The sequence below is a fragment of the Lepisma saccharinum genome, chromosome 17 (genome assembly GCF_977018435.1).
Source record: "Lepisma saccharinum chromosome 17, izLepSacc3.1, whole genome shotgun sequence".
Classification (NCBI taxonomy): domain Eukaryota; kingdom Metazoa; phylum Arthropoda; class Insecta; order Zygentoma; family Lepismatidae; genus Lepisma; species Lepisma saccharinum.
The window spans coordinates 47,449,649-47,463,005 of record NC_139245.1 but is presented as its reverse complement, the minus strand read 5'-3'; the positions used below and the strand labels follow the sequence as shown (position 1 = coordinate 47,463,005).

General features: G+C 37.6%; 2 protein-coding genes across 6 annotated transcripts in view; one reads left to right on the top strand and one right to left on the bottom strand.

Moving 5' to 3' along the window:
* Nucleotides 1-12,140, top strand: part of Obsc (Obscurin) — a 493,648-nt gene extending 481,508 nt beyond the window's left edge. For all 5 annotated transcript variants that reach the window (XM_083139413.1, XM_083139410.1, XM_083139409.1 and 2 more), the window contains 5 exons: nt 1,996-2,278; nt 4,396-4,576; nt 6,048-6,273; nt 7,675-7,780; nt 11,290-12,140. In XM_083139413.1, the coding sequence (XP_082995539.1) occupies nt 1,996-2,278; nt 4,396-4,576; nt 6,048-6,273; nt 7,675-7,780; nt 11,290-11,418 (925 nt within the window). In that variant the 3' untranslated portion in view covers nt 11,419-12,140. The remainder of the gene's footprint in view (nt 1-1,995; nt 2,279-4,395; nt 4,577-6,047; nt 6,274-7,674; nt 7,781-11,289) is intronic.
* Nucleotides 1-13,357, bottom strand: part of LOC146001727 (NEDD8-conjugating enzyme UBE2F-like) — a 63,014-nt gene that overhangs the window by 4,302 nt on the left and 45,355 nt on the right. The window lies entirely within an intron of this gene.

The window sequence follows — 13,357 nt, the reverse complement described above, 5'->3', positions numbered from 1 at the left end:
AAAATCCTGCTTTTAATGCATTACAACAGAAAACGTTGATTTTTTCCAGAAACACAGTAAATTTCCCTGATATTTCCATTTCCAGAAAAAGTAAATTCCCTGAGTTTTCCAGGTTGGCAGACACCCTGTTTTTGATATGTTCCATTCTGACCTGGTTGGATCCATGTGAATTGTGTAAATTATAAAGTGACTCTTGGTTCCACCCAACCTCTAATAAATGGGTACCTGGGGGAAGGGGTAAAAGGCAGCTGGAGCATGTTGCTGACCACATCATCTCCATGTTCATAGATACGTGGGACCCTATCCTCCCTTTCCCATGCACCTTTTCTGGCACACATGATTAGCAGGACCCAGTGTAGGCACATAGTGGTTCGCACCACACTTTAGACTGTCCAGTCCAGTCCCAATTGGCCTGTCGGTAATTAAAATGAAACTTCAAGAGCAATGAGGAATACTCTCACCAATTCAGTGGCATGCTCAGAAATTGAATAAGAGGGAGATATACCTGTAAAGAGGATTATGGCTTAATTTATTAAGATATATTTTGTATGTATCAGGGTTTCTTTAAAAAAAGAATGATCCAAAATGAAGGGAGGGGGTTCTAACCCCATTAACCCTTTACCTGGACCGCCACTACATTAGTGAATGCATTCACAATCCTTCTCTTGATTTTACTCTATGGGTATGGCTGGATGGCAAGCAGGCTGGTATACAATACCCTTTTACACTTATATACAAGAGTGATTCCAAACATAAGTTTTGCATAGATATTGTGCTATCTGCAGTTATGGGACAGTCATTTGTGTTGCTGGAGTGTCATGTGGTCTCCATGTCGTTCATGTACAGGAGTAGGCAAAAGGGAGACGTGTCCACATACAATATGCCGTGCCTTAGTGCTTGAGTCACAATGACGAACAGACATGTGTTACAGACATGGACGAAAAGAGGTTACAGGAGGTAAGATTGGAAGCCACTGTTCGACAAAAGGGACCAGATCCAGTGCTCTACGGGACCCCATACAGCAGTGACAACTGCAGCTCTTCTGGAGAGATTCCATTGGAAAAGCTTGGACCACCCTCCTACAGTCCTGATCATACAACCAACAACTTCCACTTCTTCCCAGCTTTTGAAGTAGTAGCTGTTTAGACACTGTTGCACCAGCAACAATGACAATGACATGGTACATCCATTTGCACCTCTGTCTGTGAACAGGGCAGGTTTATTCAAGTGGCTTTTCGGACCTAGTGAAATGATATGTAGAGGCACATATTTTTGGTAAATAAAGCAAAATTTTGGTACAAAAACTGAGTCAATTTTGGGTTTGAAAGCTGGAAATAAAGTAACATTTCAGTGTTATAGCGGTGAAAAATCGGATGAAATCGGATAAAATTGTGAATATAATCCTAAATTTGATTTGAAAACCGCACTTATTACACAAAATAAACTTATCCCTTCCAATAGCACATTTATATAGTTACCAGAGTATTAAGTTTATTCCTGTATAAAGCGGTCCATTTTTGCTTCTCAAATATTAATAGCAGAATTATTCAATTTTCCGTGAGTTGCATAACTCGCAGATAATTCAAACTTCAGAAAGTGTCATGTCAGTAAATAAACATTAAGAGTCTATTTTGGATTTTGCAGTTCATTTTGCATCATTTAATGACAAAACATGGTAAGAAAATGCACCTCGCACCTTTCAGAAACATGAAAAATTGATGTTACAATGTATTATTTCACATTTTCGTGAAAAACGAAATATGTATGCCTCTAGTGATATGATAAGTGTCTCAGTGATAACAGAAACTAGGTAGAAAAGTAGAAGTATGTCTCTTTCTAGTAACAATATACGCAAGTTCCTGAACAAAACGTTATGTGAATACAGGATGATTGAAACTTACTTTTGGAATGTTTCACATTTTTCTTGATTGATTTCATGTTCTTTGCACTTTTTTGTGTAGAAAATGATGAAATTTACACTTTTTGTTCTTTCAGAGGAAGATTTTCTGTTGTTTTCAAAGGAATTGAAAAGGCAACAGACAAAGTGGTGGTAGCTAAAATATTAGAATGGAAACCAGATACTGAGGCTGCTGTTCAACAGGAATTTGAGTCCTGGCGCTCTCTCAGGCACGAAAGGATTGCTGCACTGACGGCTGCATTTAAGGCTGGAACTCTGGCGTGCTTAGTACAAGACAAGCTTCAAGGAGCAGATATCCTCACGTATCTTTCAAGTAGACATGAGTACACAGAACATATGGTAGCAACAGTTGTTACACAGGTTAGATGTCTTATAGTAACTTTAGTTGTATTCATATTGACACTTTTTTAATATTTTTTCTGGATTACTTTAAAATAATAAAAAGTTATTTTCTCTGTGTGTGATGCCATTAACTGTGGTTTTCATAATCAATAATGCAAATGTAAATTTTTGATGGTTTTTTACATCATTCTAAGTTGAGGCCTTAAATAAATTTACACATCTAAGGTATATTTGTATAAACAAGTTCTAGAAAAACTCCACGATGTGAATTTCAATTAATTCCTTGAAATATTTTCAAAATCACTCTGTACAATCATCAGAAGGTGGAAAAGAAATACATCAATTAGATACTGCCAGAAAAAACAGGTATATATAGGGTTTTCCAATAAGAACAATATGATTTTACAATGAAATAAAATAAAAACTATTTCAGATACAACCAAACTTTTTATATTATTTTGAAGCATAGTTTATTACATTATGTTTTGAATAACACATCATTTAAGTGTCCACCATGGCTTTGAGCACACGAGAAAATTCGATGAACCCAATTTTCGATGACTTTGTGCAATAACTCTGGCCTAATGTCATGAATGCAGCGTTCAATGTTCAATCTTAATTCATCAAGGGTTCGTGGTCTGTTTGCATAGACTATAGATTTCAAATAACCCCAGAAAAAGCAATCTAAAGGAGTTAAATCACAACTTCTAGGAGGCCAACGAACAGTTGCATTTCTTGAAATTATCCTTTCACCAACAATACGTCAATAGTGGCATTAGCAGTGTGACATGTGGCACCATCTTGTTGGAACCACATGTCCTCCAAATCAATTTAATCTAAATTTAGCCACAAAAAAATCTCTAGTCACTGTAACTGTATCTCCTACCTCGTTTTGGAAAGAAAAAAAAATGGTCCAATGATGCCACCATGCCATAAACCACACGATACAGTGACCTTTTGCAGATGCAAGGGCTTCTCGTGAATCTCTTGTGGATTGTTTTCACACCAAAAACGACAGTTTTCTTTGTTAACATATCTACTTAACCAGAAATGAGCTTCATCTGTGAAGATAATTTTTTGCCCAAATTTATGATCCGTTTCAAGTTGTTCTAAAGCCCAAGAACCAAACGTTCTTGAAGCGTGTATTTAGCCATGATGAATTGTCACAGTATACTAAACACAATTGACAACTAGTGACAGTTATAACATTTGAAGCATAGTTGCCAGTTCATTTCACAATCATATCATTCTTATTGGAAAACCCTTTACATGAAATATATGTTCTGAAATTTTTCTGGAGCTTATTCATTGCGTTGTTTGATGCAGTTTTATAGATAATGTTGGGTATTATGGATGTCATGGTAGCTCAGTCGTTACGGCATCTGACTACCATGCGAGAGACCTGGGTTCATGATCCCCGGTGGGGGAGAACCAGGATTTTTTCCACCTGTTCAAGGGGGTCCGGTGCCCACCCAGCATCATATAAAGTGGGTCCCTGGAGGAAACTCTGGGGGGTAAAGGCAGCCAGGGGCATGGTGCTGATCACATCACCCTCACCTTCTGCCCTGGTCAAGAAAGTGTGGGACCCTAACTCCGCACCCCCTATATGCCTTCATGGCATGGTGCAAAGCACTGGGGAGCACTTTACCTTTGTTGGGTATTTTGAAATGAAAAATCACAAAATGAACTTTCTGACTACTTGAAACTAGTAATGAGCCAATATGGATTATCAGTATTGGAAAATATTAGTTGCAATTTACCAATAACAGTCAATACTTTTCTGGCGTTTTCGTCTTTCACGAGCTCCACAAAAATGCAACTCAACATTTTGTCTAATTATCCCGTAAATTATGCCAAATTCGAAGTTTCCCCTTTTTGCACTGGTACAATTCTTGAATATTTTATTGCAAAACTCTTGTTTTATTAATGCACATAATTGGAGTGGAATACAGACACTAATATTAATCAATATTTTAAACAATCTTTAATTCTTACAATTTTCAACCATTGGTGGGAAACCGTGAGAGCATCATTATGGCTATATGCTCTGCCCTGCTTGAAACCGATTGAGGATTAGCTCTGGTAGAAGAAAAGAATGAAGAGAACGTAGACAACACTCTGTTCTGTGTTTCCAGATCCTCGATGGTCTTCAGTACCTCCACTGGCGAGGGCTCTGCCACCTGGACATCCAGCCAGACAACGTGGTGATGTGTTCCGTCCGCAGCATACAAATTAAGCTTGTAGATTTTGGCTCTGCCCAAACAGTGAGCAAACTTGGCTCAGTGGTCAAGAAAGTTGGGTCTGTTGAATATTCTGGTAAGTAATATCACTCACCATTTGGTACATGGTATAAAATGTTCATAATTACCAGCTTGATTTTCATGTAAATAGCATTATAAATACGGAGAAACTAGTATCCCGCACGAGCTAAACATCGATAGCAGACAAGCGCGCCACACTTGGATTCCCCTACTACAACAGTTATTGCCCGGAAATAGCAGACGACACGGACCCAGATGCACAGTTAACACGAGCACACCTAGCCCCAGCCGGAGAACTACAAACAAAAAGATGCACACCAAGCAACAGTACAGCAAGTTCCAACGAGGATGGTGGCAGCGGCCACTGAAATTATAGAACGAAGAAGAAAACAGTTTCGCGGATAAAGTGAGTACTAGTTTCTCCGTATTTATATACTACCGCATCTCTCTTTTCCCAATTATGAAATAAATAGCATTGTATATACGTATAATTAAATATGCAAATTTTTAATTGAATTTCTAAATTCTGTTTTCCCTTATGATTCATGTGGTCATGTTGATTAGAGAGATAATGTTTTAAAGGTATTTCATTTAAAAAAGGCATTTTTATTAGTGTCTGCAAAGAATACGGTTATTCTATTGGCGTATGTGTAAATTATATACTGTTATATTCCTAGAATTTACCTGCCTTGAAGGTTGATCATTCCATTGTCATTATTGTCTATTATTAAATTATTCACCCCATAACAGATCAAAATATCTTTACTGTAAAATGTTTCTAGGAAAGATCAGACATTGAATCAAAGAATTTTTATTGAAGATAGTTCTCATTATTAATAAACCTCTATATGGGCACCCTGAGTGGCTTTCACAATATCAAGTCGATTGATGAATTCACTCCACGTGTTATGGATCATATCCCACGGTGATTGATGCCACAGCATCTTCGATCCTGGACTTCAATTCCACCAAGCCCGTAACTTTCTTGCTGTAGACGATGTCCTTCATGTCTTCATAAATAAATCAAGGGGCATCAGGTCCAGGGAACGTGAAAATGATTCTTGTATCGTTTCAACAGGTACATCTGAAAAACTTGGCCCCCTTTTGGTGTAACAAGCTACCAGTTTCCTGGAATTGTTTTAACCAACCTCCCAGTGATTGTTTCGTAGGTTGATCCTTCATGTATTCTTCCCTATAACGACACCGAACAGGTACACTGCCTTTTCCTGCACAGTCGCCATTTTCACTGTTTTACTGTTTTGCCGCAATGCATGACAGTTCCAAGTGTTGTCAAGTTCATGGAAGAAATTTTTTTGAGATGATCATCATGTTAATACTAACGACCTCCACTCCACTTGCATGGAAAGTTTTTTTATGGACAACATTTATGGGGTGAATAATATCTGGATACACTGTATTGTCACTGTGTTCATGATAATATATTCAGCAAAGTTAAAGTAAATTTCACTAAATGAGTGTGTGTGTGTGTGTGTGCAAAACTTACCTCTCATTTTTTTTTTAAACAGCACCAGAAGTTTTAAATGATGAGCCAGCATATCCACAGAGTGACATATGGAGTGTTGGAGTCCTCGCGTACGTCTTGCTCTCAGGAGTCTCCCCATACAAAGGTTCAACCCCTGAGGAAACTAGGCAAAACGTTACATTCGTGAGGTACAGATTCGAGCACTTATACAAGGAACTCACCCAAGAAGCCACAAGGTTTCTGATGCTTGTCTTCAAGCGGTCTCCAGCGTAAGTACATCCATGTCTTTTCTTCAAAGTATTACAAAATAATGCAATAATTTGTACTTACAAGTAATTTTATTTCTCAGAACAATTGTCATGTTCAAGTTCACTGAACTTCCTCAAATGAAAATTATCAATTTGCATACACAGATTACCTACCAGGCACAATTCGATCACTGTTGCCAGTCACTTTTTAATTGGCCCTTTCTTTTTGTATATCGTTTTGTATTAATTTATCTTTTTACATAAAATCACTAATAGTGTTAAAAAAAAACTGTATACACCCTATCAACTAGAAACTGTGCTGAAGAGTATTCCTGGCATTCAAACAGTCTATTTTGAAATTTCAGTGAAAAATGCATGCTTGACAAAGATTCAAACCTCAGTTTCTGCAATTGCCTTATCAACTGAAACAATGAACCAACCCTGCTTTCGTCTGATTTCTCACTGCAGCTGTATTACCTGCATTGAATTGTCTGTCAGTGCTACCTCATACTCCCAGCATGGGTAGCTCCATTAAGGATTTGCCATATACAGAAGATGTACTGCATAGAAACGAGAGCAAGATGGTAGGAAAATTACATGACATGCCAAAGACCTGGGTTTGAATCGTGATTTTTCTTGGAAATTTCTATGTACATCTCCTGGGTGTTCCCAATCATATGACATGTCTTTTGTGACGAATATGATTACTCAATAAAATGGACAAAATTATTTGCTATATTTTCCCTGGTTTCAATCTTAAAAATTAAATTATGCATTTATGTTTTTTTTAAAAATATGCTTTAAAAGAATGGGCTTTCCTGAAGAAAAAAGTCACCATAATTCATTAATTTTTGCATAAATCCATGTAGAAAGCAACTATTTTATTCTCTGTTCCTCATAACTACATCAACTCTCAAAAGCTTGAAATACATATTCCTCAGAGCTCACCAGAGCCTCTTCATTTTTCATTGCCAGAAAAAATGCAACTCTTGCACACAACAGGATACAGGCTATGAAAGCCTGCATTCTAATATGTCAAATGTCTTAACAATGGTGGAGATTATATTGAGTATAGTAAGGCTTTTGATGAAAATAAATTAGTGACAAATGTGTGTCCTTTTTTTTTAACAAAATACTGGAACTTACTTCCTAAATGTCCCTTTTATGTACACTGTTTACTAAATGTATATCTAAATATGTACTTGCATTTTCTGAGGTAAAATTCGTCAAGATTGTGAACATATCAACCAGGTTCTGAAATACATGCTGAAAATTTTACCTAGGTATATTGTGTCAGTGCTCTGTCAGTTACCAGTAATTGTTTTATTGGAAATGTAATATTTCCATACTACTTGGAGTGATTGCACGTGAAAAGTAACAATCACTAAGTCTGTAATTCTCTTAATTGTTATACCCTGACAGGAAAAGGCCAACAGCGGAGGAATGCCACGAGCACCGTTGGCTCCTGCCCACAGAATCAATGATCAAGAAACGTGACCGGGCTGTGTTCCTTGGAAACAGACTGAAGGTGAGATTTTTCTCCTCAACCTTAGATACGAGTAATATTATTTTCACATATTTTCCAAGTCTGCTTATCTCATGGGGATTGCAAAAATGCTGGGACAACATTTCTTGCAGGTTGTGATTATCCTAGAAATTATGCAAAATTTGAAATTTTCATTTGTACCAGTACTACGTGCAAAAATTTGTGATTAAATAAAATCCATTTTAAAATCCTAATGAGTTTACAATATTTTAAGACAACTCTGGTAAACTGATGTGATTATATATTTTATATTAATCAATACCCTGATCAACTTTTGTTACAGTGTTCAAGCATTAGCATAAATTCAAAGTAGTATTACAGCCAGGTTGTTACAGCAAAAATGGTATATCTACTTTGTCGTCCTCGCCTTCATCCCCTGGAACATTTTGCTCACAGCCACTAGGCTCTCATCCTCGTATACTTTAATGCCTGTAAATGGTCTACTAAGGTGGTATCCCGTGTAAACAAAAGTTATTTGCTTTAATTTTGGCATACGCTAAAAAAATAGTATGTATAAAACTAATTTTAATAAAGTTTAGAAATTCACAAAAATATTTTTTCATTGCTATAATTAATATTTGATACCATATGCAAGGAATTCAACAAGATATAACATTGTACACATTATTATGTATTAGGGATGGGACTGATTAATTGGTACTCTATCGGTATTGGCCAATATAGGCATATCAGCCTCTTGCCTCAGAGGCCAGCGCCTCAACTCATCCCCCTCATCCTGCCAAAACTAGAACCTACGCCTGCACCAAGCCCTAACCAACCGTGACTACCCCTCCACCCTCATCAACAAACAAATCACTAGAGCCACCTCCCACAACCGCACCAAACAACCCAAAACCTATCCTCCAACTATGATCACCCAATACCACCCCCACATTACGAAAATCAGACACACCCTCCACTCCCTCCTCCCCATCCTGCACAGTGATCCTGACACCAGGGACATCTTTCGGGATAAACCAAGGGTCGTCTTCCGTCGCCCCCCAACCTCCAAAACATCTTGGTCCGAAACACTCCCACCCCTTCCACACCACTCCCCCCAGCTCACAGGTGCAACAAACTCAGATGCAAGACCTGCCCCACACTTATCACCTCCCCCACCCTCCTGATCCTCACAGCGGCAGGTGAGTTCACCCTTCATCCTAAGGGTATCTGCCACTCATCCAACCTAATTTACACCCTCATCTGCCAAATGTGCGGCAACTTCTACTTAGGCAAAACCTCCACCCCCTTGAACCTAAGGATCAAACATCACCGTTCCTCCACCCAAAACTCCGATTTCACTGTTGCCATCCACACCAACAGCCATAACACCACCTTCAATGACTGCTTCCGTGTTGCCATCATCCATCTTTTACCCCACCGCTCTGACACATCTTTCCGCAGACGATGGGAAAGGGCCTATATAGCAGGCATGCACGCCACTATACCCCCCGGACTCAACCTAGCCAACCAGTAACCCTTTCCTCTCCTCCCCGAAACTACCCACCGACCTTACAGTAAACACTGGTTAAAGTACTTTTCGTTATCTATCAACTGTTTCTGGCAACACTGATCGTAGAGATGCTACGGTCAGTATCCTGTGCCTCTACTCCATGTGATGCCGATCTTTCTTTCTTCTACCTTCAAAATGCGACTCAGATCGCGAAATATAGAATTATTTCTCTTTGTGTGGTAAGTGTTTACTGTCTCCTTCATCATTTGTATTTATCCGCTTTTCTGGCACCTTTTCTGATCCTATTCCTATACATACATACATACATACATACACACACACACACACATATAAAACAGTTGGGCTGAAAAGTTCGTAGGCTGACTCATAGATGGCGTTACTAGAATTAAATCCATGTGATTTTTACTTAGTACTAACCTTCAAAAGATACGTGTATAAATTTCACAGCTGCCGGATAATTAGTTCGTGAGATATAGCATTGTGAGTGAAGCAGCTTTTGTTATTGTGAAAAAATGGATAAAAAAGAATTTCGTGTGTTAATAAAGCATTGCTTTTTGGTGAAAAAAAATACTGTTGAAGCCAAGGCTTGGCTTGATAAACATTATTCGGACTCTGCACCAGGAAAATCAACCGTTGAGAAGTGGTTAGCAAAATTTAAATGAGGCGAAATGAGCATCGAAGATGATGCACGCAGTGGACGCCCCAAAGAGGCTGTTACCGACGAAAACATCAAAAAAGTCCACAAAATAATTTTAAATGATCGTAAAGTGAAGTTGATCGAGATAGCTGAGACTTTAAAAATATCAAAGGAACGTGTTGCACATATTGTGCATGAATATTTGAACATGCGAAAGCTGTGTGCAAAATGGGTGCAGTGCGTGCTCACAATCGACCAAAAGCAACAACGTTTTGATGATTCGGAGCAATGTTTAGCGATATTCAACCGTAATAAAATTGCTTCCCCATCCACCATATTCTCCAGATCTGGCCCCCAGTGACTTTTTCCTGTTTGCAGACCTTAAAAGAATGCTCGCTGGAAAGAAATTTAGCACTGATGAGGAGGTAATCGCCGAAACAGGCCTATTTTGAGTCTAAAGAGAAATCGTACTATAAAAATGGCATCGAAAAATTGTATGACCGCTATAATCGTTGTAATCGTTGTATCGCCCTCAAAGGCAACTATATTGAATAATAAAATCGAATTTTGTCAAAAAAATATTTTTTACTATGTTAGCCTACGAACTTTTCAGCCCAACTGTTATATATATATATATATATACACACACACACACACACACACAGATATATATATATGTTGAAAATATATTAATGACAGTATTCAGTACAGTGCAGCAATATTGAAAAAGGTTTGAAAATCATTGCCAAATGAACTGTACTGGTTGCCTGTACTATATAAATGAGTTGTTAAGCTCCTGTTCGGATAGTACATGTTTAATTCAATATTATCCAGAGGGAGATGTTTCCATGAAATTCAGATTGAATTTTTAGTGTGTGTGTTGAGAAATTACAAAAGTTGTAAATTAACAATGGACCCCTCAACCTCTCTCTGTCAGTCAGGCCTCGCATATACGCAAATATGTAAAGCCAAATGCAAAGACAATTGTAGGAAAATTATCAACGTTTTAAGACTGCTTTATGTGCTGATAGGCTACTCAGGACTGGACCTACAGTTTATAAAGTAGCATTTCAACCACTGTGCAGTGTCTCCAGCAAGGATAAGAACATGAACCCTTTCATTTAAGGGAACAGTGTTAAGGAAAGTTGTATTTTACTTTGTTAATTTTTCTTTTCCAGATTTTGAATTTTTAAGGAATATATTGGTACATATGCTGTTACAGACGATGTCCTCTTCTTCATTCACTATTTCTTGTTTCAATTATAGAACCAGCCATTGTGCTAAATATTGAATAAACGTAATGTAAACAGCAATTTAGCAACCATTATCTGTGCACTGTGACATAAACATTATCTCTACAGAATTTACTATCTGTTTCAGGACTTCAGCGAACAGTATCATTCAGAGCGAAGTCAGGAGGCGACGAAGTCCGATACACTCGTCAGTGCTTTCGGCTTGGGACTGGCACGATCCACGAGCGTCCAAGAAGAATTGTACACCACATTCTAAGATTGCTTTGATGCCAAGTAACTAAACAAGCCAGGAATTTCTACTTCCGGCCTCAACTTCGACTTTAATTAAAACTTGACAAACCAAAGGAGGTAGGACTCTGACACTCGATGCGATATTTCGATGAACAAACAAATGATTATTTTTATGTGAGACTGTTATGGCCATGCAAGTGTGATTAGCATCAGCATACCTCAAGCTAAATGCGCTTTTCAGACAATTTTCTCACTACATGGGTCCTTGTGCAGAATGGAACTGCTGTTTTTTTTTCTTATGCGTGGTTTCCTTTAAAAAAAAAAATCTAGTCGAATTTGTGAAATGGAAAAGGTTAAGTATGGTACTTCTAAGTACCTTGAAACTTAGAAGTGACTGCTTTTCTGCCTCGGGGCTTTCAGAATCAATTTAGCCTTGCAATATGAGTAAAGGTAACGAGATATGTGCTACATAAAAGTCTTGTGTTTGTGATCAGAGTTTATCAAACATACGGGAACACATCATCACCCAAAATGCTCAACAGATATCGACAATCAATACACCTAATGGATTGATTGAATTTCTAGCATTTCATTTCATTCTTGATAAAGAATCGGTTCCAGTACATTTTATGTAATTCATCATTGTTATGTTGTCTGAACCAGTTTGTTTGTAAATAAGCTGTATGTTGTTAATTTTTCTAACAATGAAAAGTACTGCATATAGTTTTTGCTGCTCATGTAGCGTATCCCACCATGGTTTTGGAAAGAATATAATTGAATAGACATTTAAAAGAAAACTACCCACAGCCACAAACCATTCAACCTGAATTTCCCTTGTGAAATCAACACGTTCAAACAGGTATGGGATAATTCAAAAGTAAAAATTATTCTGTGTTTTGGATTCTATGTTAAATTATTTAAATAAAGTTCTTCAAAATATTAGAGAATTTATTTTATTTTTTGTCTATGTACACTAACAATAATAGCATATATAAAAAAATGCTATGATACTTGCTTACTTTACAAAAAAAATAGTATAAAATGTAATTTGTACAGCTATCAGTACATTAATCTGCAATAATTTTTGTTTCGAAGAAAATTTTAATTTTTTAAATTCAGTGCATCTTCAAGTTTTCTGTGTAATGGAAGACCAGGTGAGGTTATGGTGTAGATGTACATATTCAAGTCTGGTTATAAATACATAGCTTGAGGGGAAAGGTTAAGCCCAGTGACTTTACCATGATGGAGTCTGTTGATAGTTTCTCTTGCTTCCATAGTATACTATTGCTTTCAGTACCTTATCAGAATAAATAAATGTCAGTGGCAACCATGACTCATAATTGCATACCCACAGGATAGAAAATACCATTTTTCAAGGGCTCATAGCATCGAAGGAAAGTTTTAACGAGCAAAACGTTCCTCAAAAATAAAGTTTGCTAGACCTTATGAATCTTTGTCAGTGTTGTACGGAGGCACTCTGTTAGCATCGTGTTTTCAGTTTACTAAATTAAAAAATTAGGGATTCTTTTCTTAACCTCCTGGAACCTGAGTAACAAAGCATTGAAGAGTATATTTCATGATTGCGCATATGTAAGATAATTTAGCAAAATAGTTCTGGACTTTTTACGGGATGGAAAACTTGTCGATTTTGGTTTCCAAAGTCCCAAGTTTGATTCTGCCCGTGAAAGAGAAAGTTAAGTCCTAAGTTTGATTCTGCCCATGAAAGTTAAGTCGCAAGTTTGATTCTGCCCCCGAAAGAGAAAGTTAAGTTTGATTCTGCTCCCAAAAGTGAGTCTCAAGTTTGATTCTGCCTCCGAAAGTTAAGTCCCAAGTTTGAATCTGCCCCTGAAAGAGAAAGTTGTCTCAAGTTTGATTCTGCTCCCAAAAGTGAAAGTCTCAAGTTTGATTCTGCCTCCGAAAGTTAAGTCCAAAGTTTGATTCTGCCTCCGAAAGTTAAGTCCAAA